The sequence below is a fragment of the Pongo pygmaeus genome, chromosome 7, assembly GCF_028885625.2.
Source record: "Pongo pygmaeus isolate AG05252 chromosome 7, NHGRI_mPonPyg2-v2.0_pri, whole genome shotgun sequence".
NCBI lineage: Eukaryota > Metazoa > Chordata > Mammalia > Primates > Hominidae > Pongo > Pongo pygmaeus.
In genome coordinates, this window is record NC_072380.2 from 33,663,262 (window position 1) to 33,677,100 (window position 13,839).

The window sequence follows — 13,839 nt, forward strand, 5'->3', positions numbered from 1 at the left end:
AAAGCAAGTTTATTAAAAAAGTAAAGGAATGAAAGAATGGCTACTCCATAGGCAGAGCGGCACCGAGGGCTGCTGGTTGCCCAATTTTATCGCTATTTGTTCATGTATTTTTTTGAGACTGATTCTTGCTCTGTTGCCCAGGTTGAAATGCAGCAGCTTGATCTCAGCTCACTGCAATCTCTGCCTCCCGGCTTCAAGTGATTCTCCTGCCTCAGCCTCCCAAGTAGCGGGGACTACAGGTGCCCACCACCACGCCTGGTTAATTTTTATATTTTTAGTAGAGATGCGGTTTCACCATGTTGGCCAGTCTGGTCTTGAACTTCTGACCTCGGGTGATCCACCTGCCTCAGCCTCCCAAAATGCTGATTACAGGTGTGAGCCACCAAGCCCAGCCTATTTATTGATTATATGCTAAACATGGAGCGGATTACTTATGCCTCCCCTTTTTAGATCATAGAGTAATTTCCTGATGTTGCCATGGCATTTGTGGCGCCGGTGGGAGTGTAGCAGTGAGGACCACCAGAGGTCAAACTCATTGCCATCTTGGTTTTGGTGGGTCTTGACCAGCTTCTTTACTGCAACCTGTTTTATCAGCAACATCCTTTATGACCTGTATTTTGCGCTGACCTCATCCTGTGGTTTAGAAGGCCTGACCCTCGGGAATGCAGCCTAGTAGATCTCAGCCTTATTTTACCCAGCCCCTATTCAAGGTGGAGTTGCTCTGGTTCAAATGCCTCTTGACAGTCTTTCTTTCCTTTCCTTTTTTTTTTTTTTTTTTTTTTGAGAGGTAGTTTTGGTTGTCACCCAGGCTGGAGTGCCATGGCATGATCGCGGCTCACTGCAACCTCCGCCTCTCGGGTTCAAGCGATTCTCCTGCCTCAGCCTCCCAAGTAGCTGGGATTACAGGCACCTGCTACCATGCCCGACTAATTTTTGTATTTTTAGTAGAGACTGGATTTCACTATGTCGTCCAGGCTGGTCTGGAACTCCTGACCTCAGGTAATTCGCCCGCCTAGGCCTCCCAAAGTGCTGAGGTACAGGCGAGGGCCACCGCGCCCGGCCCTGCCGACAGTCTTTCTTCTGTAATACGATACAAACTAGTAAAGATTTTCTTTTTCCCCTGGCGGAAAACAGCTGTTAGGCTTCCAGATTTGTTTTTGTGGGTTATTAGACCTCTACTTTTCTTCTTGTTATATTCCCTCCCTTATCAACTTTGCTTGTTGTCTCAAATAGGCAATGAGGAAGACACAGGTGTTTATTATTATTGGAATGCTCTTTCCATCTGGTCACTGGTTTCTCAAAGCAGGCGGAATTCAAGTTCTGAGTTTCTAAAGTCAGGACCGGGTGCCGCACCCAACATGGGAGTGGGGAGCGGCTAAGGCAGGGTCTGAGGGGCAGGGCCGGGGCCTGGATGCGAGCTGGGGCCTGGGGGACTCGGAGGAGCGGGGACCCAGCCCCGCCGCGCCGCCCGCACCTTTCCCCAGCCTTCTCCCAGCAGAGGGGAAGCCTGACAGGGAGGGGTCCCATCCTCATGAACGGTCACAAACAGGGCTCTAGGAAAGCACGCCCGACCCCCGCGGTCCCCTCGCTCCAGGATTCGGCAGCCTGCGCGGGTCCTGCCTCCTGCGGAGCGCACTGGGTCCCAACTGGGTTCCCAGCTCCCGGCAGCGCCAGTGAACAAGCCCAGCATTGCGGGCGAGCGCGCGCAGACGCCAGCGTGGTAGAGACGCGGAGGCGCGCACGCGGCGGCGAGACTGCCAGGGGACGCTTCGCAGCACCGAGAGTCTCAGCGTTTCTCGAGATATGTGAGGCTGGGCGTTCCGGAACTGGTTTCCCGGAAGGAGCATGTCTGCGCCCGCGATCCGGCCGGAAGTTGCACGCTGAGCCGCGGACACCATGCAGTCGGATGATGTGAGTCTCCTCCGGTTGTTCTGATACCCGCGGTTTGCGCAGGGAATTTTGCCCATTTTCGGACACTTAGAAAACGCGTACGCAGCGGGTCTGTTGCCTCGTGCCGCTCTGGATGCGAGGCTTCCGGAACCCCGATTTTCCAACATGGGTTCTCAGGCGTGTCTAGCAGGGGTTTCCTGCCCGCTGCCCCGGCCGGGTTGTGAGCACTGGACTCCGTCATCTCAGCCCATGGGGTCGAGGTGTCCCGTCCTTCGTGCCTACCAATGCAGGACGTCGCGCCATGCTGTCAGCTGTCAGCTCCGGACTTGGGGTGGGGGGCGGCAGGGGATTTGGCGAAGTTGACTCCAAGTTTAAGCGTCTTTCTCATCCATGTGCGCGTTACTCTTCCATCTGCGTTTCCTGTGTTAGGCTTTTCTTTACATTTGCTCTACTTCTGCCTAAGTCATAATTTCGGAAGTATCCTAGATTCATTCATTGAGTTTTTTGTTGGAGAAATAACAGTGTGCTTACAGTGTGCCAGGCATTGTGGTAATTATTGAGGATCTGGTTAACCAGAAAAAATGCCCCACCTCTCCTGGAACACTGGTGGGGGAGACACAGTAAACAAGTGAACAAATAAATTAACAATTACACTATATAATCATACTATGAAAAAAAGACCAGAGATGATGAAGGACACTTCAGATAGGGGTACTAAGAGAAGGTTTCTCTGAACAGAAGATGTTTGAGTTGAGATCTAAAAGATAAGAATAAGCCAGTCACTGAGGAGCTGAGGAAAAAGCAATCCAGGCAGTAGGAACAGTGAAGTACAAAGAGTTGAAGATATGAGAGAATGAATATAAGGGTCATCAAAGTGACAATGTAAGACAGGTAATGAAATTAGATATGCTTGCCAGGGCGAGGTCATGCAGAATCTTGTAGGAAGTGTTTTTAGGCCTTTTAATGATCTATGTTTGTGAAAAGTTGTCTAGTTGCTGTGTGAAGGACTTTTGGAGGGAAAAAATGAAAGCAAGGAGACTAGGGTATGACAAAGGTTGCTTCAAGCCAGACACAGTGGCTCACGCCTGTAATCCCAACGCTTTGGGAGGCTGGGGCTGGAGGATCGCTTGAGGCCAGGAGTTCGATTCCAGCCTAGGCAACAAAGTGAGACTCCATCTCTACAAAAAATAAAAAATTAGCCGGGCGCGGTGGTGCTCGCCTGAGGTCCCAGTTACTTCGAAAGCTGAGGCAGAAGGACTACTTGAGCTGAAAAGTCCGAGGCTGCAGTGAGCTATGATGGCACCACTGCACTCCAGCCTGGGTGACAGAGAGACCCTATCTCTAAAGTAAATAAATTTTTTTAAAAACGAAAGTGGCTTCGCCTAAGGTAGTAATTTAATGGTGGAGATGAAAAGAAATTGATGAATTTGAGACCTGTTACGTCAGTATAATTGACAAGACTTTGGTGATGGATTAAGTGAAGAAAAGGAAGAAATCAAAGGATTTGGGATATAAATACATAGTTCAGTGGTGATTTTATTTATTGAAGTGGGGGAACTCTAGGGAAGACTGTTCTTATGAGGGATGTGGAATTGAGAACTCCTTGTGGATATGTTAATATTTATGTTGCCTTTTAGATATTGAAGAAATGTCATATACAAATCTGGTGCTCAGGAAAGAAGTCTGACCAGGAAATAACAATTTGGGAGTCATCCATTTAGAGATGATACTTAAAGCCACAAGCCTAAAAGAGCTCCCTTATTCTTCTTACCTGTTTCCTACCATCCCCCACCAGACACACCTATAAAATTCTTAAAGTGTGTTTTATTCTTTTTCCCTCTTCATATTTTTCCTTTAACAGTGGTAAAGCTTTTTTACCCCAGTTCCTCAAGGCAGCACACTCAAAGGCTGTCATACTCTTATGCATGCTCTGTGGCCTTTAGACCTGCTATTTTGTGACACTTTGTTTACATATCTTTCCCCTAACTAGATAGACAGACTCTTTAAAGAGTATACTTTCTTTCATTCAGCAAATACTTAAGTGGCTACTGTGTGTCAGGACTTGGAGATATCAGTGCCTTACATAAATTAAGTATATAATGCTGAGTGAATAAAGAGCACATTAGGTACAGGAGGAGAGCAGTAGATAGTTTTCTTTGCCCTCAATGAGATAAAATTATGGTATGTATATCTAAAAATCTAATACCATGAAGCCTTTTTTTTTTTTTTTGGAGATGGATTCTCACTCTGTCACCCAGGCTGGAGTGCAGTGGCGTGATCTCGGCTTACCACAACTTTTGCCTCCTGGGTTCAAGCGATTCTCCTGCCTCAGCCTCCCAAGTAGCTGGGATTACAGGCACCTGCCACCACACCCGGCTAATTTTTGTATCAGTAGAGATGGGGTTTCACCATGTTGGCCAGGCTGGCCTCAAACTCCCAACCTCAAGTGATCGCCTGCCTTGGCACTCAAAGTGCTGGGATTACAGGTGTGAGCCACCGCACCCGGCCCATGAAGCCTTTAATAATGGATAATGAACATAAGTAAAAAAGGAAAGTTACAAAGTATATAAAATGTGATTTCACAGAGTGTGTCAAAAAAAGTCTGGAAAAATATTTACAAAATAGTAATGAAATTTTATCTCTGGGTAATGGAGTTATGATTATTGCTCATCTGTATTTAGCTTTTCTATAAGAATCTGCTGGAGTTTTTTTGTTTTTTTTGTTTTTTTTTTGAGACGGAGTTTCACTCTTGCTGTCCAGGCTGGAGCGCAATGGCGCAATCTCGGCTCACCGCAACCTCCCTCTCCTGGGTTCAAGCGATTCTCCTGCCCCAGCCTCCCGAGTAGCTGGGATTACAGGCATGCGCCACCATGCCCAGCTAATTTTGTATTTTTAGTACAGACGGGGTTTCTCCATGTTAATCAGGCTGGTCTCAAACTCCTGACCTCAGGTGATCCGCCCGACTCAGCCTCCCAAAGTGCTGGGATTACAGGCGTGAGCCACCGTGCCCGGCCTTGCTGTTTGTATTTTAAAAAGTAAACAAGTCAGGCTATTTTACAAAACATTTCTTCCTCTCATTCCTGTCCTTGGGCATTGCCTTCTTGAATTAATATAGTATCTCTTCGGGCAGAGGATTTGAAATGGGCTTTTACTGTGTCTTGCAGGTTATCTGGGATACACTAGGAAACAAGCAATTTTGTTCCTTCAAAATAAGGTGAGTCTTGATTTACAACTTGGTCAAAGATTCCTTCAGTTGCCTCTTTGGCAACCCATTTTATAATCTTTGTTTCTTTTCTCCCATTCTAGAACCAAGACTCAGAGCTTCTGCCGAAACGAATATAGCCTGACTGGACTGTGTAATCGGTCATCCTGTCCCCTGGCAAATAGTCAGTATGCCACTATTAAAGAAGAGAAAGGTAACTCCCCAGTTTTAACTTCTAGAAGAACTGCTCCACAGCTTTTACAGGGATGTTCTTTAGTTTCTGTAAATAAGACTAAAGTTATTTTACTTTATCCTCAGGACAGTGCTACTTGTATATGAAGGTTATAGAACGAGCAGCTTTTCCTCGGCGTCTCTGGGAACGGGTAAGCCTTACAACAAAACTACAGTGACCGCTGATCAAGAGCATCAAAGCCACATGCTTGACCATGATGCCCAATTCCATGACCATTAACTTTTGAGGCCATCCTCATTAGGCCATAGGTGTCACTGACAGTGAAAACCTAATGAATCATTTACACTTGCCCTTCAAACTTCCTTTTTCTGTTTGGTAGGTCCGGCTTAGTAAAAACTATGAGAAAGCACTGGAGCAAATAGATGAAAATCTGATTTACTGGCCCCGTTTCATTCGACACAAATGTAAGCAGAGATTCACCAAGATCACCCAATACCTAATTCGAATTAGAAAACTTACACTAAAGCGACAGTAAGTATTTGGATCATTCATTATTTTTAAATCTATCTTTTTATGGAGCTTGTTTTGAAGTTGAGAAATTGTGAAACTTCGGGGCTTTCTGTTCAACTTCGTGGAGTCTGTTATGATGTACTAAGAAGAAACTTTAGCTTAGACTAAAGGTGTGCCCTTTGATATGGCAGGACTTTTAAAACAGTAGAATACAACTTGATTATTACCCTCCTCGTCTGAAAATCTTTTAGAAAATTTTATTTTCTTTTTTGCTGAGACGGAGTCTCACTCTGTCGCCCAGGCTGGAATTTGCAGTGGTGCGATCTCAGCTCACTGCAACCTCCACCTCCCCTGTTGAAGCAATCCTCCCACCTCAGCCTCCCGAGTAGCTGGGATTACAGGCATGGACCACCATGCCCGGTTAATTTTTTTTGTATTTTTAGTAGAGATGGGTTTCACCATGTTGGCCAGGCTGGTCTAGAATTCCTGACCTCAAGTGATCTGCCTTCCTTAGCCTCCCAAAGTGCTGGGATTACAGGCAGGAGCCACCATGCCCAGCCTTCAGAAAATTTCCTCTATGACCCCCGAGGGAATCTTAACTTTAGAGATTTGAAAATGATCTAAGACATGTGAATATACAGGAATGTAAGAACTTTACTCTGGATTCACTGAAAACTAATTTTTAAAAGTGACATGAAATCCCCAGAATTAACAGAATACCTTCTCTAGGACTGTTAGGCCCTAATGCTTTTTGATTGTGACCTACAGAGAATGCTAGAGATGATGTCAGACTTCGACAGAAAATTCTTTTTTCTTAGTTCACTGAAGTCTTAATTTTAGCATGGCGAATGCCCTGAGAATCCCAGAATGCCTAAACAAAAATGGCCAGATTAAAATATATGTAAAAATATGACTTTTTATAGCATTAACTTTCTAGAAGCGTTTAGTGTATCTTGCTGTATTGAGCTGAGCCCTACAGCACCAACCTTGGGCTCCAAGGCTTGTTTGAATCACTAGCCTCCGTGAATGCCTGAAGCTCAGCCATCCTGCCCTGCACATGAGTAGACTTCCATTTTAGTCACCAATTCCAATCCTTTTTTCTTCTCATCCTTAAAAAGGAACACAGCACTTGACAGTGGATTTTCTGATATATTTTCTTTCCCTTAGGAGGAAACTTGTTCCTTTGAGTAAGAAGGTGGAGCGTAGGGAGAAAAGAAGAGAGGTAACTTATTGTTGTGATATTCATACCTTCTACATTTTCTTTCTGGGGGGCTCTTATAGGTTGAGTCACCATCATTTATGTAAACTGTTCAGGCCTTGGATAATGGTTCACTAATAGATAACTATTAGTTGCCTAAGACATTTGATTTTTCATATTTTAAGATTATGATTTTCAGCACAGGTTAAAGTATGGGTGCTTTGGGGATATATGTAACGGAGAACAGAAAGAATCCACAACTCCTTTTTCTAAATTTCTTGTGGTCAAATATTTCAGAATTCAGAATTTTGATGTTGCATATTTTACATACTACATAAAACCTTTAGTAGATTTTGAGCATTCTAATCAAATGGAATTTCTGCAGTGAAATACAATACAGGCATGCAGTGAGTTATTACATCATGGAAAATTGGGTATCCATCCCCTCAAGCATTTATCCTTTGTGTTATAAACAGTTCAGTTATACTTACAGTTATTTTAAAATGTACAATTAAATTATTGACTATAGTCACCCTGTTGTGCTGCTAGCAAATACTAGGTCTTATTTCATTCTTCCTGTTGTTTTTAGCGGGGGTACCCATTAATCATCCCCACCCCCATTACCCTTCCCAGCCTCTGGTAACCATCCTTCTACTCTGTATATCCATGAGTTCAATTGTTTTGATTTTTTGATCCCACAAATAAGGGAGAACGTGCAATGTTTGTCTTTCTGTGCCTGGCTTCTTTCACTTAACGTAATGACCTCTGGTTCCATCCATGTTGTTACAAATGACAGAATCTCATTCTTTTTAATGGCTGGATAGTACTCTATTGTGCATAAGTACCACATTTTCTTTATCCATTCATCTATTGATGGACACTTAGGTTGCTTCCAAATTTTGGCTGTCGTGAACAGAGCTGTAACACACATGGAGTGTGGGTATCTCTTTGATATACTAATTTCCTTTTGGGTCTGTACCCAGAAGTGGGACTGCTAGATGGTATGGTAGCTCTAGTTTTAGTTTTTTGAGGAAGCTCCAAACTGTTCTCCATTAGTGGTTGTACTAATTTACATTCCCACCACCATTGCACAAGGGTTCCCTTTCTCCACATCCTCTCTAGCATTTGTTATTGCCTGTCTTTTAAAAGATAAAAGCCATTTTAACTGGGGTGAGATATTTTGTTGTTTTGATTTGCATTTCTCTGATTATCAATGATGTTGAACACCTTTTCATATGCCTGTTTGCCATTTGTATGTCTTCTTTTGAAAAACGTCTACTCAAATCTTTTGCTTCCCCAATCCCTGCCCCCTGCCTTTCCTTTTTTTTTGACACAAGGTCTCACTCTGTTGTCCAGGCTGGAGTGCAGTGGTGCGATCTTGGCTCACTGCAACCTCTACTTCCTGGGTTCAAGTGATTCTCGTGCCTCAGCCTCCCAAGTAGCTGGGACTGCAGGTGCATGCCACCATGCCTGGCTAATTTTTATATATTTTGTAGAGACGGGGCTTCACTATGTTGCCCATGCTGGTCTTGAACTCCTGGGCTCAATCAATCCACCCACTTCAGCCTCCCAAAGTGCTGGGATTACAGATGTGAGCCACCATGTCTGGCCCTTTTATTCACTTTTTAATCCAATAATTAGAATTTTTTCCTATAGAGTTGTTTGAGCTCCTTATATAGTCTGGATTTTGTTTTGTTTTGTTTTTGAGATGGAGTCTTGCTCTGTCACCCAGGCTGGAGTGCTATGGGGCAATCTCAGCTGACTGCAACCTCTGCCTCCCGGGTTCAAGCGATTCTTGTGCCTCAGCCTCCCAAGTGGCTGGGATGCCCAGCGTGCACCACCATGCCTGGCTGTTTGTTTTGTATTTTTAGTAGAGATGGGGTTTCGCCATGTTGGCCAGGCTGGTCTCAAACTCCTGACCTCAGGTGATCTACCTGCCTCAGCCTCCCAAAGTGCTGGGATTACAGGCGTGAGCCACCGCACCTGGCCTATATTCTGGTTATTAATCCCTTGTCAGGTGGATAGTTTGCTCAGTCAGTGGATTGTCTCTTCACTTTGTTGTTTCCTTTGCTGTGCAGAAGCTTTTTAACTTGATGTGATCCCATTTGTCCATTTTTGCTTTGGTTACCTGTGCTTGTGGGATATTAAGAAATTTTGCCCAGACCAATGACCTGGAGTTTTCTCAGTGTTTTCTTGTAGTTTTATAGTTGGAGGTCTTAGATTTTTTAATCCATTTTGGTTTGATTTTTGTATATAGCACAAGATAGGGGTCTAGTTTCATTCTTCTGCATATGGAGATCAAGTTTTTCCAGCACCATTTATTGAAGAGACTGTCTTTTCCCTAGTGTATGTTCTTGGCATGTTTGTCGAAAATGAGTTCACTGTACGTGTGTGGATTGGTTTCTGGGTTCTCTATTCTGTTCCATTGGTCTCTGTGTCTGTTCTTATGCCATTACTATATTGTTGTGGTTGCTATAGGTCCATAGTATAATTTGAAGTTAGGTAATGTGATTCCTCTAGGTTTGTTTTTTTGTTGTTTTTTTTGTTTTTTTTTTCTTTTTGCTGTTTTGTTTGGGATAGCTTTAGCTATCCTAGATTTTTTGTGGTTTCATAACAATTTTAGGATTGTTTTTTGTATTTCTGTGAAGAATGTCATTGGTATTTTTCTTTTTTTTTGATATTTATATTTGCCATTGGTATTTTGATAGGGATAGCTGTTCTTTTGATGCTTCTGTCCCCATTAATCACAGTTATGTATCTAAAATCTGTATCATTGGTCTGCAAACTTGTGCTCACCTCAATAAAATTTTTGAACACGTACTCCCCAATGTTATTTATCAATATTTTGAGACAAAGGTTCGCTCTGTCTGTCAGGCTGGAATGCAGTGGTGCAATTTCAGCTCACTGCAACCTCTGCCTCCTGGATTCAAGCAATTCTTGTGCCTCAGCCTCCCAAGTAGCTGGGATTCCAGGCATGCACCACCACGCCCGGCTAATTTTTGTATTTTTAGTAGAGATGGGGTTTCACCACATTGGCCAGGCTGGTCTCAAACTCCCAACCTGAGGTGATTCACCCACCTCAGCCTCCCAAAGTACTGGGATTACAGGCTATAAATGTTATTATACATATATACTTCCACTAATAATACAATGTGTATTATAACTAATTGTGATGTAGTGAAACAAAAGTCTGCTTCTTAGCTGAGTATGATTTTGTCTTGAAGGGCTGTCAAAACTGAGGGATTGTAGAGAAGTGCATTGTTGATAGGTGGTCTTAAGTACTTTAATTTTTCATTATGCTCCATCAGTTATGGAGCGGCTTTTTTTCAAGTCCAGTTAGTGAGTTTTCATCTCTAGTTGTCAAACAGGTGTTCCTACAAACCTTTCAGAAGAAATTAATATTTTCTATTTTCACCAGTTGAGTTTGTAACCCTCTGAAAAATGTAGATTTGGAAGCGTTTTAAATGAATTACAATATTCTGTTTCCACGTTTTTAAAGTGTGTGATTGCAATTTTTATAGGAGACATGTTTTCAGCAGTGCCATATGTAGATATAATCACTTTTCTTTTCACAATGTTCACAGAACAAGTTTGTTTTTTCAAAAAACAATTGTCTTCCTCAAACTACTAAAATGTTGCTTTTGTTTGGAAGAGACAGATTAAGTGTATTTATTTTTAAAAACGTCTACTGGGTTACATAAAAAGATTGGCAAATTTGGAATATTTTTCTTTTTGTGAAAAATGCATGGATCATCTTTAGGTTCTACAACTCTCGCTCTGTCACCCAGGCTGGAGTGCAGTGGCGCCATCTTGGCTCACTGCAACCTCCACCTCCTGGGTTCAAGCAATTCTTGTGCCTCAGCCTCCTGAGTAACTGGGATTACAGGCATACACCACTCTGCCCAGCTAATTTTTTGTGTTTTTAGTAGAGACAGGTTTTCACGACGTTGGCCAGGCTGGTCTTGATCTCCTGACCTCGGGTGATCTACCCACCTCGGCCTCTCAAAGTGCTGGGATTACAGGCGTGAGCCACCTTGCCAGCCTGGTTCTACAACTTTTAAAAGTACTAACCCATTAGATAACCAGCATACTTTTATAACTACTATCTTTGGCAGAATATTCAGTGTCATCTATGAATCTACTTACCTAAGCAAACATAAACAGTTAAATAGTCGTCTAAATAAACGAGTGAGACCACCACTTGCAAGCCGTATGTGCAGTATTCCTCCCTTGAGATATCTGGCTCACTGTATCTGACACACAACTATTTACCTTATAGACAGAGTCAAGGCACCAATGTCAGTGTACAAGAAAAGTAGTAATGACGTTTAATTTTTTAAGGAAAAAGAGATACGTGGAAGTTTTGAATATTTTCTTCCTGCACTTCAGCGGATACCCTTGAAGTGTAAACACCCCACTCTAGAGAATAACATGGAACATTGCTGTAGCCATTTTTTTTTTTTTTTTTTTTGAGATGGAGTCTCGCTCTGTTGCCCAGACTGGTGTGCAGTGGCACGATCTCGGCTCACTGCAAGCTCCGCCTCCCGGGTTCACGCCATTCTCCTGCCTCAGCCTCCCAAGTAGCTGGGACTACAGGCGCCCGCTACCACGCCCACCTAATTTTCCATGTGTCCCTACACAGTTTTAGGTAATCATTCTAACATAACTTACAGGTATAACACTTTCAAACCCTCTATGACTTTCACTATCAAATTAATGCACCATCCTGGGCTATTGTGTGGTAGTACAGGTTGATGTCATGTGTCATCTCCAATGAGAGATCACTGGAGGAAGAGATTTTTACCTATTTTGTCACATGGAATCTAGCATGATTTTAGAAAATGTAAACGAATGAAGATTTCTGTTCTCTTTTCTCAGCTTTTACAAAGCCTGGCTCCAGAGTTGCTAGATTATTTCTGAGACACTTAAATGTATATAGACTTACATGTTTTGTATCTGTCAAAGCCTGTGTTAGAATTTAATTTAGAATGTTGTTTACAAAACCATAGGAATTTCAAAATGCAAATGTTCCCAAGAAAGTTTACAAGAGAAAGAAGAAGAAATCTATCTGGTTGGAGAGGCAAAAGCCAGTAGTAGCAAGGAGGGGAAATAATTACATTGTCTTTCTTATAAACAACTTGGTAGTTTCTTCCATTTTTATAAGATGAATAATGGGCACTGATGAATTAAATGGATTTGCTCTTTCCCCCTTATAGGAAAAGGCATTAATAGCTGCTCAGCTGGACAATGCCATTGAGAAGGAATTACTGGAGAGACTGAAACAGGATACGGTGAGAAAGCCATTAGCTTTGGGGTACTGAAATTTTAAGTGGTAGTATGTTGCTAAGACATATTGGGAATTTTTTTTTTTTTTTTGAGATGGAGTCTTGCTTTGTCGCCCAGGTTAGAGTGCAGTGGCGTAATCTCGGCTCACTGCAACCTCTGCCTCCCGAGTTCAAGCAATTTTCCTGCCTCAGCCTCCTGAGTAGCTGGGATTACAGGCACCACCACCACACCCAGCTAATTTTTGTATTTTTAGTAGAGACGGGGTTTTACCATCTTGGCCAGGCTGGTCTTGAACTCCTGACCTCGTGAGCCACTGCACCTGGCTGGGAAATGTGTTTTAACATGATATGAAGACCACTCGAATTGTATCCCTGGAATAAAATAAATCCATATTGGCCTGGCTTCCTTATTTTAATTAATGCAAGCACATAAAATGCTTTGGTTACCCTTGATACTCCATTTACTATAAGAGACCTTTCCCTTTTTGCCATTATTCTCAACTCCATTCCCCAAGACAACAATTCTAGATTTCTGTATAAAAGCCATGGGGTTTTGCTTCTCCTGCATATTACCCTAGTCTTTTAAGGCTCTTTGAAATAAGTTTTTGTTCTCTTTTTAAAAATTAGTGTTGTTTATACAGACAACATGACTAAAGTATGCTTTTTCCTTATTATTTCCCCTTCCAATGCATGGGTTTTATAGACTATTATATTTTAAATTATTTTAAAATGTAACTCCATAGAAGTTACCTATTTGGTACTAACTACAGATGATTTAAATGTTCAAAAGAACATGCTTTTTTAAGACACTGCTGGCTCTACACTTAAAAATATTACTCATCAAATTAAGTATTCTGATTTAATCACTGAGGAAAAAATAATATTCTCCACAGACAGTGGAACTTCAAGTGTAATATCCAAATGTAGTTAAAGTCAATCTGTGTTCATGTTCTTCAGTATGGCGACATCTACAACTTCCCCATTCATGCCTTCGACAAGGCCCTGGAACAACAGGAGGCAGAGAGTGACTCTTCAGATGCTGAGGAAAAAGATGATGATGATGATGAGGAGGAAGTAAGTCTTGTTTTTGTTTTGCCAAACCTACTAGATACTATTTGTATATAACTGAGAAACAGAATATCATCTTTAGTCTGCTAACCAAAAATGATATGTCTTCTTTTTACTTTCATGTGATTTATTTTGGTTTAGCACTGGTTGCTCTGTTCTTCAGGCTAACCAACAAACCATTAACAGTTTTAGTCTTAATTTATTGGTCTTCTAACATTGTTCCTGCAAGGTGACAAATTATAAAGCCTTTCCTGTCTGTATCTAGTTTTTAACCATCATGAGGATGTTTTATTGCTAATAATTTAAATCAAGAATAAGAATGATCTGGTAGCCCTAAAATTTTTAAAATTCAGAAGCATTAAACTTAGGAAGAACTAAATTTTCGTTGCCTAGTGAACAGACTGTGGTTCTCATTATGTTATTTTGTACTTAGTTAGATGTCTTATCTGAATCTTCATTATGTATTCTGAACCTAACAGTTATATTTTATTTA

General features: G+C 42.1%; 1 protein-coding gene across 1 annotated transcript in view; it reads left to right on the forward strand.

The window, feature by feature from the left end:
* Positions 1–13,839, forward strand: part of MAK16 (MAK16 homolog) — a 17,760-nt gene continuing 3,921 nt past the window's right edge. The window contains exons 1-8 of the mRNA XM_054498055.2: positions 1–1,911; positions 5,055–5,104; positions 5,197–5,306; positions 5,411–5,475; positions 5,665–5,816; positions 6,963–7,017; positions 12,210–12,284; positions 13,236–13,352. Of these exons, the coding sequence (XP_054354030.2) occupies positions 1,897–1,911; positions 5,055–5,104; positions 5,197–5,306; positions 5,411–5,475; positions 5,665–5,816; positions 6,963–7,017; positions 12,210–12,284; positions 13,236–13,352 (639 nt within the window). The 5' untranslated portion in view covers positions 1–1,896. The remainder of the gene's footprint in view (positions 1,912–5,054; positions 5,105–5,196; positions 5,307–5,410; positions 5,476–5,664; positions 5,817–6,962; positions 7,018–12,209; positions 12,285–13,235; positions 13,353–13,839) is intronic.